Below are 20707 nucleotides of genomic sequence, written 5' to 3' on the forward strand. Positions count from 1 at the left end.
AGTAATTATATTCTTGTATATAGGAGCAGTATTATAGTAGTTATATTCTTGTATATAGGAGGCAGTATTCTTTTCTGATCAGCTCTGAGCTCTGCGCTGTTGTTCCTTGCACCGTTGCAGTTATTTCTCAGCAGGGGGTGTAACTGAGCAGAAGAATGGGCCATTCCTAGGATTATTGCTCATTTGCCTAAATAGTTGTTTGTGGACTTTGCCGTATTGTCCTGTGACCGTAGTCTCCTGTGATGAGATTAGGTTGTCGCCCGGCTGGTTGTAGGAGCTGTAGTACCCGGCTCCGGTGTGGCCCCTGATCTCAGGAGACTTCTCATTGATCATTGTTCACCAATACTGTCCTGGAAGTGCTGAGAACAATGTGAGACATTCTGGGCACTTACCCCCATGTCTGGAGGGAGCACTTACCTCTTCACCTGTGTTGGTGTCCCTGACGAGCACTTTGGAGTCTGCATTGTTTCTTTCCTCCTCCTCCTGCTCTTCCTGTCCCTCCCAGAGACCCAGCCCTGAGTCCTGCACAAGGGAATCCCGGCTCCTTCTATAGGAGTGGAGAGCAGGGGCCACACGCTGTATAATACCTGGTGAGTGACCTGATCCCAAACCGGCTCTGCTACATAGGCGGACACCCCCAGGCTGTGCAGCACACGCCGGACATCCAAGTTGCCTCCGCTAACGTTTTGTTTCCTTTATCACCAGACTTCGATGTGAAAGTCACAAACTCTGCAGCAAAAAAAGTATCAAGGTAAGGAATGTAAAAAACGTTACTTTTTAAAAATGTTTTACATGATAATTTGCATCTAAACGAATTGCGCATCAGGAAATAAGTTTGAGGCATCTGATGCATTGGATTGTCAGCTCCATATTGGGGGGGGGCCTCTTATTTTTCATTTTTTTTAGGCTTTGTTCACACGGCAGAATTTCTGCTATTCCCCCCTCAAATTCCTCTCTGAAAAGCCGACTTTGGACTTTTAGCAGTTTTTTACGTAGTTTCAGCGCTTTCAAAACGCAGATTCCGCTCCCACTAAAGGGGTACTCCGCTGATAGACATATCCCCTATATCCCCCAAAACAATCCCCCCCATGTCCCAGGCCATGTTTGTGTCCGCCTCACCCCCTCGTGCAGTAACACCCCGCCCCCTCCATTCATATTTATATGAAGGGGCGGGACTGCCATCATGCCCCTCCCCTTCCCTAAAGAGGCACTCCACTACCCCAGCATTCAGAACATTTTGTTCTGAACGCTGGGTGTGGGCTGGAGGGGTCGTGAGGTCACGTCACACCCCCTCAATGCAAGTCTATGGGAGGGGGCATGGCATAGAGGGGGAGTGTCGTGATGTCATGAGGGGTGTGGCCGTGATGTCACAATCACCCGCAGCCCACACCCAGCGTTCAGTACAAAAGCAGCTGTCACACCCCCTCACATAGGCTTGCATTTAGGGGGCGGAGCGTGACGTCACAGTGGGGCGGGGCCGTGACGTCACAATGCTCCGGCCCCCGTGATCGCCAGTAATCCGACCTGGAGCGAACATGCTCCGGGACTGGGTCTAACAGGGTGCTGCGTGCAAGATCACGGGGGGCCCCAGCGGCGGGACCCCCACAATCAGGCATCTTATCCCCTATCCAAAGGATAGGGGATAAGATGTCAGCGTGAAGTACCCCTTTAAATCCGCAATTGTCCTGCTGGAACCAGGACAGCTAAGAGGTCTACTGTAAAGTCACACATTGGTCTCCTTGACTGGAATACCCAACAAAAACAGTCAGAGGCACTTTTTATGCCAAAGCCTGAGGCTGCACTACTGACAGATTCTGATGGCATTTTGGAGATCGGTTTATTATATCTAAGCCACAATCCACCTCAATATCTACATTTTGCCCGGGTGAATGTGGGGGCAGGTATGCCTGAACATGGAGGTGCATACAGATCGGGGTCAGAACTCCAGTCACGGAGACCACTGTGGGACCCTACATGATACCACGACAGGCCTCCCAACCACCATCCTGGAACCAAAGGGACAGTCCCAGATTTAGGGTGCTTGCCTGACAGTCCTGCTCTTGTGGGGTATTCGTCATGGCAACCACTTACTCGCACTACAATTTACTTATATGGTGACACTACTGGCCTAGGAATCTAATGGCAGAGGATACTGGGACGCAGATTTAAGGAAACGCCATTTTCCAGCTGTATTTAGGACAGTTGTCAGGCAGCTGTAGGTAGGGTCGCCACCTTTCTTGCAAAAAAAAATTACCGGCCACGCTAATTCGCATGATTAATTATATATGCGTGACATCACAGGATGCACATATACGGGGGAAATTTTGTCCTATTCTGACCCCTATAACTTTTTTTTATTTCTCCTTCTACTGGGCCTATATGAGGGTAATTTTTGCGCCCCAATCTGTCTTTTTTTAACAGGACCATTTTTGCTTTGATCTGACACTTTCATTGCTTTTTTTTTTAAATAAATTTGGGAGTTGCAGTTAATTACTAACTACAACTCCCAGCATGCCCTGATACAGCCTGTGGCACAGCAGCTGCCCGAAACGAAAACTACAACTCCCAGCATGTTGAACTATATAATGGTACATAGTATAGGTCAGTGTTTCCCAACCAGGGGTGCCTCCAGCTGTTGCAAAACTACAACTCCCAGCATTCTGGATTATATAGTATAGGTCAGTGTTTCCCAACCTGGGGTGCTTCCAGCTGTTGCAAAACTACAACTCCCAGCATGTTGGACTCTATAGTAGTATATAGTATAGGTCAGTGTTTCCCAACCAGGGGTGCCTCCAGCTGTTGCAAAACTACAACTCCCAGCATGTTGGACCATATAGTAGTATTGGTCAGTGTTTCCTGCCTAGGGGTGCCTCCAGCTGTTGCAAAACTACAACTCCCAGCATGTTGGCCTCTATAGTAGTATATAGTATAGGTCAGTGTTTCCCAACCAGGGGTGCCTCCAGCTGTTGCAAAACTACAACTCCCAGCATGTTGGACCATATAGTAGTATTGGTCAGTGTTTCCTGCCTAGGGGTGCCTCCAGCTGTTGCAAAACTACAACTCCCAGCATGTTGGCCTCTATAGTAGTATATAGTATAGGTCAGTGTTTACCAACCAGGGGTCCATCCAGCTGTTGCAAAACTACAACTCCCAGCATGCTGGACTTTATAGTAGTATATAGTATAGGTCAGTGTTTACCAACCAGGTGCCTGCAGCTGTTGCAAAACTACAACTCCCAGCATGCCCGGACAGCCATTGGCTGTCCGGGCATGCTGGGAGTTGTAGTTTTGCAACAGCTGGAGGCGCTCTGGTTGGGAAACACTGGTATAGTATATGGTGCAACATTCCAGGAGTTGGAGGATTGGTTGGATAAATATCGGCCATTGCATAGCCGGTATTTTTAATATAAAAATACCATCAGGGTGGCCAAAATACCGGCTGAAAATACCGGCTGTGCCGCTAAAATACCGATCAGATGGCAACGCTAGCTGTAGGGTCACACAGTGGTCTTGACTGGAATACCCCACAAGATCAGACACTTTATACCAAAGCCTGAGGCTGCACTACTGACATATTGTAATGTCCTATCGTCTGATATACGAATAAAGTTATATTGTTATAGTACCGTCATAAGGACTGTGCGAGGAAGCGTCCGTGTAATGATTAATAAAAGGGGCGCGGAGACAACAATGCTGAGACCCATCAAACAATGGCGTTGAGCAATAGGATTCCAAGCAAAGCCGCATAACTGCAAATGATCATGTGATCACGCGACCGATGGAGCCGCCATATCGGAGAGATCACTGCGTCCTCAGAGCCGCACGATACAGGACTCGGCCGCCATTGATTCAGTAGTGACAAAGGCCTCAGGCCTGGCCTAGATTTAGGTTTACACTGCAGCCAAAGTGTCTCCATGGCGATGGGCAGAGCATCAAAGGTCACCATGGTAGCGGGGTCTGCTCTGCTGTCCTCTGTTATATCTGAGGGGCCCCTCACATGACGGGGGGCCGCAGCACATTAACCCCTTCAGGTGTTTATCTATGGGAACTCAGGGCACAGGGATGTGAATAAATAATACATAAACCTGTCATGTGTCATACTGCCTGCTGAGCTGTGTATCTAATCCATCATGTGTGATACTGCCTGCTGAGCTGTGTATCTAATCCATCATGTGTGATACTGCCTTCTGAGCTGTGTATCTAATCCATCATGTGTCATACTGCCTGCTGAGCTGTGTATCTAGTCCATCATGTGTGATACTGCCTGCTGAGCTGTGTATCTAATCCATGTGGGATACTGCCTGCTGAGCTGTGTATCTAATCCATGTATGATATTGCCTGCTGAGCTGTGTATCTAATCCATGTGTGATACTGCCTGCTGAGCTGTGTATCTAATCCATCATGTGTGATACTGCCTGCTGAGCTGTGTATCTAATCCATCATGTGGAATACTGCCTGCTGAGCTGTGTATCTAATCCATAATGTGTGATACTGCCTGCTGAGCTGTGTATCTAATCCATCATGTGTGATACTGCCTGCTGAGCTGTGTATCTAATCCATCATGTGTGATACTGCCTGCTGAGCTGTGTATCTAATCCATCATGTGTGATACTGCCTGCTGAGCTGTGTATCTAATCCATCATGTGTGATACTGCCTGCTGAGCTGTGTATTTAATCCATCATGTGGAATACTGCCTGCTGAGCTGTGTATCTAATCCATCATGTGTGATACTGCCTGCTGAGCTGTGTATCTAATCCATCATGTGTCATACTGCCTGCTGAGCTGTGTATCTAGTCCATCATGTGTGATACTGCCTGCTGAGCTGTGTATCTAATCCATCATGTGTGATACTGCCTGCTGAGCTGTGTATCTAATCCATCATGTGTCATACTGCCTGCTGAGCTGTGTATCTAATCCATCATGTGTGATACTGCCTGCTGAGCTGTGTATCTAGTCCATCATGTGTGATACTGCCTGCTGAGCTGTGTATCTAATCCATCATGTGTGATACTGCCTGCTGAGCTGTGTATCTAATCCATCATGTGTGATACTGCCTTCTGAGCTGTGTATCTAATCCATCATGTGTGATACTGCCTTCTGAGCTGTGTATCTAATCCATCATGTGTGATACTGCCTGCTGAGCTGTGTATCTAATCCATCATGTGTGATACTGCCTGCTGAGCTGTGTATCTAATCCATCATGTGTGATACTGCCTGCTGAGCTGTGTATCTAATCCATCATGTGTGATACTGCCTGCTGAGCTGTGTATCTAATGCATCATGTGTGATACTGCCTGCTGAGCTGTGTATCTAGTCCATCATGTGTGATACTGCCTGCTGAGCTGTGTATCTAATCCACGTGTGATACTGCCTGCTGAGCTGTGTATCTAATCCACCATGTGTGATGCTATCTACTGAGCTGTGTATCCCATCCTATCGTGTGATACTGCTGAGCTTTGTATCTGAGCCTCTCATGTCATACGGTCAGCAGAGCTGTGTATCTGAGCCTCTCGTGTGATACAGTTTTCAGAACTGTGTTTCCGAGCCTTTTATGTATGATATAGTCTTCAAAACTGTATCTGAGCCTCTCGTGTGATACAGTCTTTAGAGCTGTGTATCTGAGCCTCTCATGTGTATCCTATTGTGTGATACTGCTGAGCTGTGTATCTGAGCCTCTTAAGCGTGATACGGGCTTCAGAGCTGTGTATTTACGACTATCCCATATGGTCTTCTGAACTGTGTATCTGAGCCTCTCTTGTGATACGGTCTTCAGTGCTGTGTATCTAATCCTATTATTTGTGATACTGTCTGCTGAGCCCCTGTATCTAATCCTATCATGTGTCATATAGTCTTCTAAGCTGCGTATCTCATTTGGTCATGTGTCATTCTCTCCGTTGATCTGTGTATCTAAGCCTGTTATGCGTAATGGTGTCTCCTGAGCTTTGTATCTAAGTCCTGCCTGTGTGATACACCCTCCAGTACCTATTTCCTCAGTGTCATCTCGTGATCTGTGTCATGTCCCAGGTTATGGGGACAGAAGTCCACCGGGGTGACGGACATGGGTCCCTGGTGTGTGTGGGGGGTGTTTATGGGATATTTGGCAGGTATGTCTCTGGCAGCGGTCCCTGTGATTGGCCGGCCCCGTGGAGGGATGAAAGGGCCACGCTGTGTATACAGAGCTGTTTGCGGTGATCACATGTGGTTAAACATTGCGAGAACTGAGGATTTCACTGACATCCCGGACACCGAGGGGCTCAGATACATCTGTATCCCTGGGAGGTAAGTCTGCCGTATGTGGTGTTGCAAAACTACAACTCCCAGCATGCCCGGACAGCCAACGGCTGTCCGGGCATGCTGGGAGTTGTAGTTTTGCATCATCTGCAGGTCCACAGTTCTGAGACCACTTCATTAAAGGGGTACTCCAGTGGAGTATTTGTAAATTATTTTGTAAATTTATTTCTATTAAAAATTCTTAATCCTTCCAGTACTTATTAGCAGCTGTATACTACAGAAAAAAAGATTTTCTTTTTGGATTTCTTTCCCGACCACAGTGCTCTCTGCTGACATCTCTGTCCATTTTAGGAACTGTCCAGAGCAGCATATATGTTTGCTATGGGGATTTTCTCCTACTCTGGACAGTTCCCAAAATGGACAGAGGTGTCAACAGAGAGCACTGAAAAGAAATCCAAAAAGAAAATAATTTCTTCTGTAGTGTACAGCCGCTGATAAGTGCTGGAAGGATTAAGAATTTTTTAATAGAAGTAATTTACAAGCCTGTTTAACTTTCTGGCACCAGTTGATTTAAAAAAAGAGTTTTACCCCTTTAATGCAACATCTAGTCATTTTTCATTCTAATTGTAATACCCAGAACTACCTGTAGGTGTCCAGTGTAAACCGCACCACCTGCAGGCAGTAATGTAGTACTGCACCCTAGAATTTTTATTATTTTTTTTTAAGCCTAAACCACCACTACATGAAATAATTGCACCTTGGGTTTTTTTGTCTTCCCTCTCTCTCTCTCTCGCCCTCTTTAGGCCAACCACCGGAACTGCAGCTAACAAAGGAGATCACCTAAGGACACAAATGGCTGAAAAGATCAGGTCAGTGCAGTTATGGGGTCAAGTTTGGGAATTGGGGTCGTCACTTGGGGGGGGGGGGGGGGGGCATATATCTGGTACGTATATGGTGACATTGGATTCTCTCTGTATTTCAGCTTACCGGCGAAACTGATCAATGGGGGCATCGCCGGACTGGTGGGAGTCACCTGCGTGTTCCCCATAGATCTGGCCAAGACCCGACTACAGAACCAGCAGGGCCAGGGCGTCTACCGGGGCATGTAAGCAAAGACTATTATTGTGCCATCAGACCGGGTGCCCGCCATCACATCACCCCCCCAGCCCCACTAATGTTGGTTTCGGGACCATTTTCTTCACAAACTGGCAACGTTCTAAATTCCTGTATGGGAAATACTGCGTCTGCCCATCCTCCACCCCGGGGAAATGATTCATCCTCATCTAAAAATGTTACAAAATCTAGAGCGCCTGGTAACCGCACCCCTGCAGCGGCCTGTGCCAACAATCACTCAGAGCCTTACGTGTGCCAGGGAGCGGGGTACTGCGGGGGTCTCTGATGATACAGATTAGATGTAGGAGGGGAGAACGTTCTAGAGGAGAAGTGCAGCACGGGAGAAGATGGGAATGTCAGGATGGGATAGAGGAGGAGGAGAGCAGTCTGTGGGGAGAACGTTCTAGAGGAGGGAGAGGTGCAGCACGGGAGAAGATGGGAATGTCAGGATGGGATAGAGGAGGAGGAGAGCAGTCTGAGGGGAGAACGTTCTAGAGGAGGGAGAGGTGCAGCACGGGAGAAGATGGGAATGTCAGGATGGGGTGGAGGAGGAGAGCAGTCGGAGGGGAGAACGTTCTAGAGGAGGGAGAGGTGCAGCACGGGAGAAGATGGAAATGTCAGGATGGGATAGAGGAGGAGGAGAGCAGTCTGTGGGGAGAACGTTCTAGAGGAGGGAGAGGTGCAGCACGGGAGAAGATGGGAATGTCAGGAAGAGGTGGAGGAGGAGGAGAGCAGTCTGAGGAGAGAACGTTCTAGAGGAGGGAGAGGTGCAGCACGGGAGAAGATGGGAATGTCAGGATGGGGTGGAGGAGGAGAGCAGTCGGAGGGGAGAACGTTCTAGAGGAGGGAGAGGTGCAGCACGGGAGAAGATGGAAATGTCAGGATGGGGTGGAGGAGGAGAGCAGTCTGAGGGGAGAACGTTCTAGAGGAGGGAGAGGTGCAGCACGAGAGAAGACGGGAATGTCAGGAAGGGATAGAGGAGGAGGAGAGCAGTCTGAGGGGAGAACGTTCTAGAGGAGGGAGAGGTGCAGCACGGGAGAAGATGGGAATGTCAGGAAGAGGTGGAGGAGGAGAGCAGTCTGAGAGGAGAGCGTTCTAGAGGAGGCAGAGGTGCAGCACGGGAGAAGATGGGAATGTCAGGAAGAGGTGGAGGAGGAGGAGAGCAGTCTGAGGGGAGAACGTTCTAGAGGAGGGAGAGGTGCAGCACGGGAGAAGATGGGAATGTCAGGAAGGGGTGGTGGAGGAGGAGAGCAGTCGGAGGGGAGAACGTTCTAGAGGAGGGAGAGGTGCAGCACGGGAGAAGACGGGAATGTCAGGAAGGGATAGAGGAGGAGGAGAGCAGTCTGAGGGGAGAACGTTCTAGAGGAGGGAGAGGTGCAGCACGGGAGAAGATGGGAATGTCAGGATGGGGTGGAGGAGGAGAGCAGTCTGAGGGGAGAACGTTCTAGAGGAGAAGTGCAGCACCGGAGAAGAGGGGAATGTCAGGATGGGGTAGAGGAGGAAGAGAGCAGTCTGAGGGGAGAACGTTCTAGAGGAGGGAGAGGTGCAGCACGGGAGAAGACGGAAATGTCAGGAAGGGGTGGAGGTGGAGGAGGAGAGCAGTCTGAGGGGAGAAGGTTCTAGAGGAGGGAGAGGTGCAGCACGGGAGAAGACGGGAATGTCAGGAAGGGATAGAGGAGGAGAGCAGTCTGAGGGGAGAACGTTCTAGAGGAGAAGTGCAGCACCGGAGAAGATGGGAATGTCAGGAAGGGATAGAGGAGGAGAGCAGTCTTAGGAGAAAACGTTCTAGAGGAGGGAGAGGTGCAGCACGGGAGAAGCCGGAAATGTCAGGAAGGGGTGGAGGTGGAGGAGAGCAGTCTGAGGGGAGAACATTCTAGAGAAGTGCAGTATGGGAGAAGATGGGAATGTCAGGATGGGATAGAGGAGAAGGAGGAGAGCAGTCTGAGGGGAGAACATTCTTGAGGAGAATTGCAGCACCGGAGAAGATGGGAATGTCAGGATGGGGTAGAGGAGGTGGAGAGCAGTCTGAGGGGAGAACATTCTAGAGGAGAGAGAGGTGCAGCACATGAGAAGACGGGAATGTCAGGAAGGAGTAGAGGAAGTGGAAGAGAGCGGTCTGAGCGGAGAACGTTCTAGAGGAGAGGTGCAGCACGGGAGAAGATGGGAATGTTAGGATGGGGTAGAGGAGGAGGAGAGCAGTCTGAGGGGAGAACGTTCTAGAGGAGGGGGAGGTGCAGCACAGGAGAAAATGGGAATGTCAGGAAGGGATAGAGGAGGTGGAGAGCAGTCTGAGGGGAGAACGTTCTAGAGAAGTGCAGCTCAAAATTGAAATGTCAGGATGGGATAAGGGAGGTGGAGGAGGTTTGTTGTGTCCTGTAAATAATAGTGATGGGTTAGGAATGATGAGGGAATGGTGGTGGTGGTGACATGTGGGAAGTAATGGGTAAGGGGGCAGCACAGGAGGAGTCTGGGGGATGGCGGTGATAGGTGTAGGACATGGGCAGATCAAGGGCACGGAGGGTAGATACCGACTGGTGCAGCACAGGAGGAGCCCCCTTTGGGTTTATATGGTTATAATAAAGCTGATAAAGGTCACCTGTCACCTGCAGCCATATCTCCTGGGCGGTGACGTTGCGGTAGTCGGTCTTATTAGGAACCGGTCGCACCGCACGTTATTTCATATCCACGAGGCAAAACATCAGATACGAGAAGAATCTGAGCCTCAGGGGATTAGAAGATTTCACTTTGAAATCTAAATGTTACTTGGAAATGAAATTGTGATCTATTCTGGGTAATAGAGACCACATGACTATTACTGTCCACCATTACAGTGCACATAGTGCTATCACCCAGCTGTGCACAGATCCTGAATGGCGTTCGGTCAGCCACCTTACACCTCTATGTATTTGTCCTCAGGTATGACTGTCTGATAAAGACCGTAAGATCAGAGGGATTCTTTGGAATGTACCGAGGTGAGAACCAAGAATCCTCCCTGAAGAGTTTATACCGCCATATATATATATATATACACCCCCCCCCTAAACCCTGCGCCCATTACCTTCTATAAGAGCTTCAGGGCCGCCTTAAAGAGCATCTGCAGCAGTATGACACTTATCCCCTATACACAGGATAGGGGACAAGTGTTTGATCGCGGGGGGTCCGACCGCTGGGACCCCCTGTGATCTCCTGTACAGGGCCGCGGCTGTGCCGTGCAGGGGGCGTGCCGGCCGCAGCATGACGTTGCAGCCGGCACGTCTCCTCCATACATCTCTATGGGAGAGGCGGAGAGGCAGCGTTCGTGCCTCCCCCATAGAACTGTATGGGGACGGGGAGGAGACGGGGCGTCACCATCGACCTCTAGGTCGACGCTACGCGCCTTAGCGCTCACTATGAGCACTAATGCCGGCGCCCCGTTAGGGAGATCGTGGGGGGTCCCAGCGGTCGGACCCCCCCGCAATCAAACACTTATCCCCTATCCTGTGGATAGGGGATAAGTGTCATACCGCTGCAGATGCCCTTTAACCTCTCTCCCCCAATCATACATAGGGGCAGTATTTTAGTAGTTATATTCTTTTATATAGGGGCAGTATTATAGGAGTTATATTCTTGTATATAGAAGGCAGTATTATAGTAGCTATATTCTTGTATATAGGAGCAGTATTATAGTAGTTATATCCTTGTATATAGGAGACAGTATTATAGTAGTTATGTTCTTGTATATAGGAGCAGTATTATAGTAGTTATATTCCTGTATATAGGAGCAGTATTTTAGTAGTTATATTCTTGTATATAGAAGGCAGTATTATAGTAGTTATATTCTTGTATATAGGGGCAGTATTATAGTAGTTATATTCTTGTGTATAGGGGGCGGTATTAAAGTAGTTATATTCTTGTATATAGGGGGCGGTATTATAGTAGTTATATTCTTGTATATAGGAGCAGTATTATAGTAGTTATATTCTTGTATATAGGAGGCAGTATTATAGTAGTTATATTCTTGTATATAGGAGGCAGTATTATATTAGTCATATTCTTGTATATAGGAGGTAGTATTATAGTAGTTATATTCTTGTATTTAGGAGCAGTATTATAGTAGTTATATTCTTGTATATATGGGCAGTATTATAGTAGTTATATTCTTGTATATAGGAGCAGTATTATAGTAGTTATATTCTTGTATATAGAAGCAGTATTATAGTAGTTATATTCTTGTATATAGGGGCAGTATTATGGTAGTTATATTCTTGTATATAGAGGCAGTATTATAGTAGTTATATTCTTGTATATAGGAACAGTATTATAGTAGATATATTCTTGTATATAGGAGACAGTATTATAGTAGTTATATTCTTGTATATAGGAGAAGTATTATAGTAGTTATATTCTTGTATATAGGAGACAGTATTATAGTAGTTATATTCCTGTATATAGGAGACAGTATTATAGTAGTTATATTCTTGTATATAGGAGCAGTATTATAGTAGTTATATTCTTGTATATAGGAGCAGTATTATAGTAGTTATATTCTTGTATATAGGAGCAGTATTATTGTAGTTATATTCTTGTATATAGAAGGCAGTATTATAGTAGTATATTATTGTATATAGGGGCAGTATTATAGTAGTTATATTCTTGTATATAGGAGCAGTATTATAGTAGTTATATTCTTGTATATAGGAGCAGTATTATAGTAGTTATATTCTTGTATATAGGAGCAGTATTATAGTAGATATATTCTTGTATATAGGAGCAGTATTATAGTAGTTATATTCTTGTATATAGGAGCAGTATTATAGTAGTTATATTCTTGTATATAGGAGCAGTATTATAGTAGATATATTCTTGTATATAGGAGCAGTATTATAGTAGTTATATTCTTGTATATAGGAGCAGTATTATAGTAGTTATATTCTTGTATATAGGAGCAGTATTATAGTAGATATATTCTTGTATATAGGAGCAGTATTATAGTAGTTATATTCTTGTATATAGGAGCAGTATTATAGTAGTTATATTCTTGTATATAGGAGCAGTATTATAGTAGATATATTCTTGTATATAGGAGCAGTATTATAGTAGTTATATTCTTGTATATAGGAGCAGTATTATAGTAGTTATATTCTTGTATATAGGGGCAGTATTATAGTAGTTATACATGTATTTCGGTATATGGTGCCCTGTAGATTATCCTCTTCTCCTATTACAGGGGCCGCTGTTAATCTCACCCTGGTCACTCCAGAGAAGGCCATCAAACTGGCAGCCAATGACTTCTTCCGGAATATTTTGTCCCGGGAGGGGTATGTCCGTCTTGTATGAATCTCTTGTAATAATGGGGGTTGGTCTTGGCTGTAACGTTCCCCATTGTGTTGGACAATATCATTCGCCCCCCTTTCTCTTCAGGAAGGAGCTGACCCTGGTGCGGGAGATGTTGGCCGGTTGCGGTGCGGGGACCTGTCAGGTGGTGGTGACGTCGCCCATGGAGATGCTGAAGATCCAGCTGCAGGATGCCGGACGCCTTGGTCATTGATCTCATTGATCTAATGTCTCTGTCGTTTGTCTTGCATATTCATTGTCCCTGATTTAAAGGGGTATTCCGCCATTTTTTCCTTCAGGCTCTCAGAAAGTATTAGCAGGAGAGGGGACGGCAGCCGCCACCACCCAGAGACCGTCCGCCCTACTGATCGCCCGAGACCTTCTCCGCACCAAGGGGATATCCGGGGTCTACAAGGGTCTGGGGGCCACACTGCTCAGGCAAGGATGAATAAGAGAAGTGTTTCCACACCTTAAAGGGGTACTCCGCCCGTAGACATCTTATCCCCTATCCACTGCTGGGGACCCCCGTGATCTCCCAGTTGCACCTGGCGTTCTTTTAGAGCATCGGGTGCAGCGACAGAGGCTCGTGACGCCACGCCCCGCTCGTGACATCACGGTCACGCCCCCTCAATGCATGTCTATGGGAGGGGGCGTGACGACCATCACGCCCCCTCCCATAGGCTTGCATTGAGGGGGCGTGGCCGTGATGTCACGAGCCTCCGCCCTGCATTACCAGTCATCGGGCACAGAGCGAAGTTCACTCCGTGCATCGAATGTCTGGGATACCACAGCAGAGATAGCGGATAAGATGTCTAGGGGCGGAGTACCCCTTTAATATGATATCGCCAAAGGGGCGTGCTTGTGCCAGATGATCGGATTTCTGCCATATAAGTATCTTATCTCCTCTGCAGGGACGTCCCGTTCTCCATCATCTATTTTCCGCTTTTCGCCAACATTAACAAACTCGGGCAAAAGTCTCCGCAGGTGAAGGCTCCGTTTTACCATTCGTTCATAGCCGGATGCTTCGCTGGCTCTGTGGCGGCTGTCGCGGTTACGCCTCTGGATGGTAAGAGGATATATCTACTTAAGTTGCAGGATGGCACAAAGAAACCCAGTAAACTTATAGTGATCTTATGGCGATCTTTGCATTTAAAGGGTTAATCCATTTTAAATCACGTCAGGATGGTGTTGTGGGGGTCCGATTGGTGCCCCTTGGAGGTGCCGTTTTTTTTTTTTTTTCTTTTTGGATTCCTAAACCTAATGAACTCAGTCTTACATGACCTGCATTAATGTTAAATACGACCTATTTAAGGGCTTTTCCAGAAATAAAAGGTAACATTTTCTGCAAAAGACAAAATTAAAACCAATTGTGGCGCAATTGTTTGCAACAGGTAATATCAGATACACACAATATGTCAAATACTGATCCCAAGTGGACACATGTAACCCTAAAATATATTCCTTCTATTTCAAAATTATATCCCAACACATTTCTACTTAAAAGATGACAGACTTTTTCAGGGGAAACAGAACAGATAATGGGAGTTTTTACTTTTTAATTATGCCATGTTTTCCACTTGGGTTTATTAGTCCTGTAAGATTATTTCATGTGTCCCTTGATGAACTCAATCACTTGTTGGAGGGAAAACATGTCGGAATATGATTTTAAAATAACAGATAAAATACTGATTTTTGGTATCAGTCCAACAATATGTCAAATGCTGACCCCCAACTGCACAACAGTGACACAAAAAAAAACAACAACACTATTTTATGTTGTTTAAAAATCTTATTCCGATGCATTTTTCCTTAACCCCTTAAGGACTCAGTGTTTTTCTGTTTTTGCACTTTCGTTTCAAAAATCATAACTCTTTCAATTTTTCACCTAAAAATCCATACGATGGCTTATTTTTTGCGCCACCAATTCTACTTTGTAATGACATCAGACATTTTACCCCAAAATCTACAATGAAACTGAGAAAAAAAATCATTGTGCGACAAAATTGAAGAAAAAACACCATTTTGTAACTTTTGGGGGCTTCCGTTTCTACGCAGTGCATATTTCGGTAAAAATGACACCTTATCATTATTCTGTAGGTCCATACGATTAAAATGATCCCCTACTTATATAGGTGATTTTGTCGGACTTCTGGAAAAAATCATAACTACATGCAGGAAAATTAAAACATTTAATATTGTCATCTTCTGACCCCTATAACTTTTTTATTTTTCCGTGTACGGGGCGGTATGAGGGCTTATTTTTTACGCCATGATCTGACGTTTTTATCGGTACCATTTTTGTATTGATCGGACTTTTTGATAGCTTTTTATTCATTTTTCCATGACATAAAAAGTGACCAAAAAAAACACTATTTTGGACTTTGGAATTTTTTTGTACGTACGCCATTGACCGTGCGGATTAATTAATTATATATTTTTATAATTCGGACATTTCCGCACGCGGCGATACCATATATGTTTATTTTTATTAACACTTTTTTTTTTTAAATAGGAAAAGGGGGGTGATTCAAACCTTTATTAGGGAAGGGTTTAAATAATCTTAATTAACTTTTTTTTTTTTTGCAGTGTTATAGCTCCCATAGGGGACAATAACACTGCACACACTGATCTCTTATACTGATCATTGTTATCCCATAGAGGACAATAACACTGCACACACTGATCTCTTATACTGATCATTGTTATCCCATAGAGGACAATAACACTGCACACACTGATCTCTTATACTGATCATTGTTATCCCATAGGGGGCTATAACACTGCACACACTGATCTCTTATACTGATCATTGTTATGCCATAGGGACCTATAACACTACACACACTGATCTCTTATACTGATCATTGTTATCCCATAGGAGACTATAACACTGCACACACTGATCTCTTATACTGATCATTGTTATCCCATAGGGGACAATAACACTGCACACACTGATCTCTTATACTGATCATTGTTATACCATAGGGGGCTATAACACTGCACACACTGATCTCTTATACTGATCATTGTTATGCCATAGGGACCTATAACACTGCACACACTGATCTCTTATATTGATCATTGTTATCCCATAGGAGACTATAACACTGCACACACTGATCTCTTATACTGATCATTGTTATCCCATAGGGGACAATAACACTGCACACACTGATCTCTTATATTGATCATTGTTATCCCAGAGGAGACTAACACTGCACACACTGATCTCTTATACTGATCATTGTTATCCCATAGGGGACAATAACACTGCACACACTGATCTCTTATATTGATCATTGTTATCCCATAGGGACCTATAACACTACACACACTGATCTCTTATACTGATCATTGTTATCCCATAGGAGACTATAACACTGCACACACTGATCTCTTATACTGATCATTGTTATCCCATAGCGGACAATAACACTGCACACACTGATCTCTTATATTGATCATTGTTATCCCAGAGGAGACTATAACACTGCACACACTGATCTCTTATACTGATCATTGTTATCCCATAGGGGACAATAACACTGCACACACTGATCTCTTATATTGATCATTGTTATCCCAGAGGAGACTATAACACTGCACACACTGATCTCTTATACTGATCATTGTTATCCCATAGGGGGCTATAACACTGCACACACTGATCTCTTATACTGATCATTGTTATCCCATAGTGGGCTATAACACTGCACACACTGCTCTCTTATACTGATCATTGTTATCCCATAGGGGGCTATAACACTGCACACACTGCTCTCTTATACTGATCATTGTTATCCCATAGGGGACAATAACACTGCACACACTGATCTCTTATACTGATCATTGTTATCCCATAGTGGGCTATAACACTGCACACACTGATCTCTTATACTGATCATTGTTATCCCATAGGGGGCTATAACACTGCACACACTGCTCTCTTATACTGATCATTGTTATCCCATAGTGGGCTATAACACTGCACACACCCATAGGAAACCCATTAATCAATGATTCTGCCGCTTGACTGGTCATGCCTGGATCTCAGGCTCGGAGCAGTCATTTGGCGATCGGACACGCAGGAGGAAGGTAAGGGGCCCTCCTTGGGTGCTCCATCTGTTCAGGACACCGATTTCGCCACGGCGGACCCGAACAGCCCACTGAGCTAGCCCTGGGGTAGTTTACTCTCACTTTAGACGTGGTGATCAACTTTTAACACCGCGTCTAAATGGTTAATAGCGATGGGTCCCAGCCGTTGTTAGAGGCTGGGCCCGACCCGCTATGATAGAAAGGGACAGGACTCAGGACGTACAGGTATGCCCTGTGTCCTTAAAGGGGTACTCTGGTGGAAAACTTTTTTTTTTCTTTTTTAATCAACTGGTGCCAGAAAGTTAAACAGATTTGTAAATTACTTCTATTAAAAAATCTTCATCTTTCCAGTACTTATTAGCAGCTGTATATTACAGAGAAAGTTCCTTTCTTTTTGGATTTCTTTTTTTTTTCTGTCCACAGTGCTCTCTGCTGACACCTTTGTCCGTATCAGGAACTGTTGAGAGCAGGAGCAAATCTTCAGCGCAAACCTCTCCTGCTCTGGACAGTTCCTGATATGGCCAAAGGTGTCAGCAGAGAGCACTGTGGACAGAAAAAAAAAGAAATCCAAAAAGAAAGGAACTTTCTGTGTAATATACAGCCACTAATTCTAGTAATAGTACTGGAAGGATAAAGATTTTTAAATAGAAGTAATTTACAAATCTGTTTTAACTTTCTGGCACCAGTTGATTAAAAAAAAATGTTTTCCACCGGAGTACCCCTTTAAGGGGTTAAAAGCAGACAGGCATTTTCGAGAGACAGAACAGATAAAGTTTTTATTTTTCTGAGCATGGTTGTTCGATGTATTTTATTATTTTTTTTTTTTATCATCATGTTGTCCAATTGGGTTTATTTGTATGCTCCTGTCATACGTCCCCTGATGAACTTCAGCAGGAGAGAAACACGTCGATTATTATTTTAAAATAACGTAAAATAACATAAAATAGTCATTTTTAGGCTTACTGTTGTCCTTATGTCTCATTTTAGTGTTGAAGACTCGGATCCAGACCTTGAAGAAAGGCCTCGGAGAGGACACTTACAATGGGATCGTGGACTGCGCCAGGTGAGGACATAGCTACATTTCCGGTGACCACTTATTTGAGTTGTAGACTTGATCTCTGAATTTTTTTTTTATTTATTTTTTTTTACAGTAAAATTTGGCGCAATGAGGGTCCCGCAGCTTTCATGAAAGGGGCCTGGTGCCGGGCGCTGGTCATCGCTCCTCTCTTTGGTATCGCCCAAGTCGTCTATTTTATTGGCATCGGAGAATACATCTTGGGCCATTTTAAGTTACTGTAAGGAGGCGGCCATAAAGGAGGACCCCCGAGGTGCGGAAACTGTCCGGGGAAGAACAATCTCAACTCCCCGAACAGGATTTTCCTCTAGGATAAAAATCCAAGAAGTTTGTCCGGCTGCTGCCCCCGGAGGACGGGAGGGTTACTGCACTCTAAACATTCAAAAATGAAATACATTTTTTTTTTGTGTCTCTGCGTAGTCCAGAGCTGCGCCCATTGTGAGGCGTCTCGTACACAAATGCCCGCTTGGGAGATGCCCGTAGCACCAGGATCTATAGGTTGAGCCTCCTATTACTGAACATACTTTATTTAACCTGTACTGGGTTACACTGCGTCTTATACTCCGGTTACCTCCAGAGCTGCACTCATCACTTTGTAATGGGCTCCCGTGTCACTGCTGCCCCCTGCTGGAGTGTCTATACCAGTGTTTCCCAACCAGTGTGCCTCCTGCTGTTGCAAAACTACAACCCCCAGCATGCCAGGACTGCCTCCCGCACTTACCTTCTGCTGTTGCTTAGAGAACTGTTTCCCAAACAGAGTGCCTCCAGCTGTTGCAAAACTACACCTCCCAGCATGCCCGGACAGCCTTCGGCTGTCCGGGCATGCTGGGAGTTGTAGTTTTGCAACAGCTGGAGGCACCCTAACATTGTAAGTGCTGCAGTGCATTGTGAAGATGTAGTATCTGCAGGGCCCTGTTGTCTACAAAGCAGTGCATTATGGGTTGTGACGCCGCTCCATCTATTCCAGTTACATCCGGAGCTGCAATCACAATCCTACATAATGCACAAATTCCCGTCCTGTATCGGCTGCAAACACTACACATCCCCCAATGCAACACACTGTGCGGCGGATACATATTTAACCAGCAGGGGGCAGCGATGAGAGTCGAGCAGCCTCCAATAGAACAGGAAAACAGCAGAATTGTGAGTGCTGCTCTGGCTGCAACTGTATAGAACAGTATTAATGGAGCAGAGACTGATGATTGGGGTCCAGTATGTGTTTTGTCTCCTTTTTTACAGTGTTTTTTTTAGGTTTTTATACGAGATTCAAGTAAAATTTTCAAGTAGACGCAGCCGCTGCTTCGTATAAATGTCATTGCTGTATATTGCTGAGTACTTGTCTCCAGGTGTACACTGCCCCCTACAGGTGCAGATTATATTAAGGGCTGCGGAATCTGTAGGCGACATATAAATACACAAATTCCTATAATCCACGTAGAATTTACATTAAACAGCCTTTCTATTCTGCAGAATGTATTTGTGCGGCATCTGGTGGCAGACTTGGGTTACTGCAGCTCTTTGACTTTGGTAAACAGTGTATTGTTTTGGTAGAAGCAGCACCATCTAGTGGCAGAGCTGGTTACTGCAGTGTGGCATTCGAATTTCTATTCAATGTGACATCTGGTGGCAAATAGATGTTACTACATCTGAGACTATCACGTTATTCATGCAGCAGCAGCAGCAGCACCATCTACTGACGGATTGAGGTAATTGCAGTGTCGCTCATTCCTACAGCTGTGAGGCTTTTACCTTAGCACTCGTGTAGCAACATCTAGAGGCCGATTGAGGTTACTGCAGTGATTGTCTGATAAATGTATTGGTCCATTAGTGACATCTAGTGGTAAATTGAAGTTACTGCACTGTCAGTCGCTTGTGGTGAATCTGGGAGAATGTTAATCACATTCATGTAGCAGCAGCACCACCTACTGCCTGATTGAGGTTACTGCAGTGTCAGTCGCCTGTAACCGTCCATTAGTGTGACCTCTAGTGGCAGAGAGTAGTTACTGTAAAACTGACCATAGCACTCGTGTAGGAGCTGCACCATCTAGTGGCCAATTGAGGTTACTGCATTGTGTCAGTCTCAGGTCCATTAGTGGTAGCTAGAAGTTACTACAGCTGTGAGACTACTGCCTTAGTATGTGTAGCAGGAGCACCTACTAGTGGCAGATTGAGGTTACTGCAGGTGGACACTCACCACAAGCGACTGTGATAATGACGTTCATGTAGCACCCCCTACTGACTGAGTGAGGTTACTGCAGTATCAGTCACCCGTGGCTGTCAGTGTGACCTCTAGAGGCAGATAGAAGTTATTACAGCTGTGAGACTGACCTTAAAGGGGTACTCTGCCCCAGACACCTTATCCCTAATCCAAAGGATAGGGGATAAGATGTCTGATTGCGGGGGTCCCACTGCTGAGGACCCCCGATCTCTGCAGCACCACCCCCACCGCTATCACTACAGAGCAAACTGGCTCTGTGCGTAATGACGGAGCGATGCAGGGGACGGAGAATTGTGACATCACACCCCACCCCCTTAATACAAGTCTATGGGAGGGGTGCAGGGCTGTGATGTCACAATGCTCCATCCCCTCATCATCATGCAAAGAGACAGTTTGCTCTGTAGTGATGGCGGTGGGGTGGCGCTGCAGAGATTGGGGGTCCCCAGCAGCAGGACCCGTGATCAGACATCTTATCCCCTATCCTTTGGATAAGATGTCTGGGGTGGAATACCCCATTAAAACACTTGTGTAGCAGCATCACCATCTAGTGGCAGATTGAGGTTACTGCAGTGTCAGTCTGTGAAAGTTATTTACATTATTCATGAAGCAGCAGCACCACCTACTGATGGACAATAGTTACTACAGTGTCAGCCACTTGT

At 45.6% G+C, this 20707-nt stretch overlaps 1 protein-coding gene across 1 annotated transcript; it reads left to right on the forward strand.

Moving 5' to 3' along the window:
* The first annotated feature begins 5334 nt into the window (after positions 1-5334).
* On the forward strand, positions 5335-19294 carry SLC25A18 (solute carrier family 25 member 18). Its single transcript, XM_056517907.1, has 10 exons — positions 5335-6279; positions 7035-7100; positions 7214-7336; positions 10261-10316; positions 12551-12641; positions 12745-12863; positions 12957-13095; positions 13569-13723; positions 17743-17818; positions 17907-19294. The coding sequence occupies exons 1-10, from the start codon at positions 6059-6061 to the stop codon at positions 18052-18054; spliced, it is 1194 nt and encodes a 397-aa protein (XP_056373882.1). The 5' UTR covers positions 5335-6058; the 3' UTR covers positions 18055-19294.
* The last annotated feature ends 1413 nt before the right edge of the window (positions 19295-20707 follow it).

Source organism: Hyla sarda, chromosome 4 (assembly GCF_029499605.1).
Source record: "Hyla sarda isolate aHylSar1 chromosome 4, aHylSar1.hap1, whole genome shotgun sequence".
NCBI lineage: Eukaryota > Metazoa > Chordata > Amphibia > Anura > Hylidae > Hyla > Hyla sarda.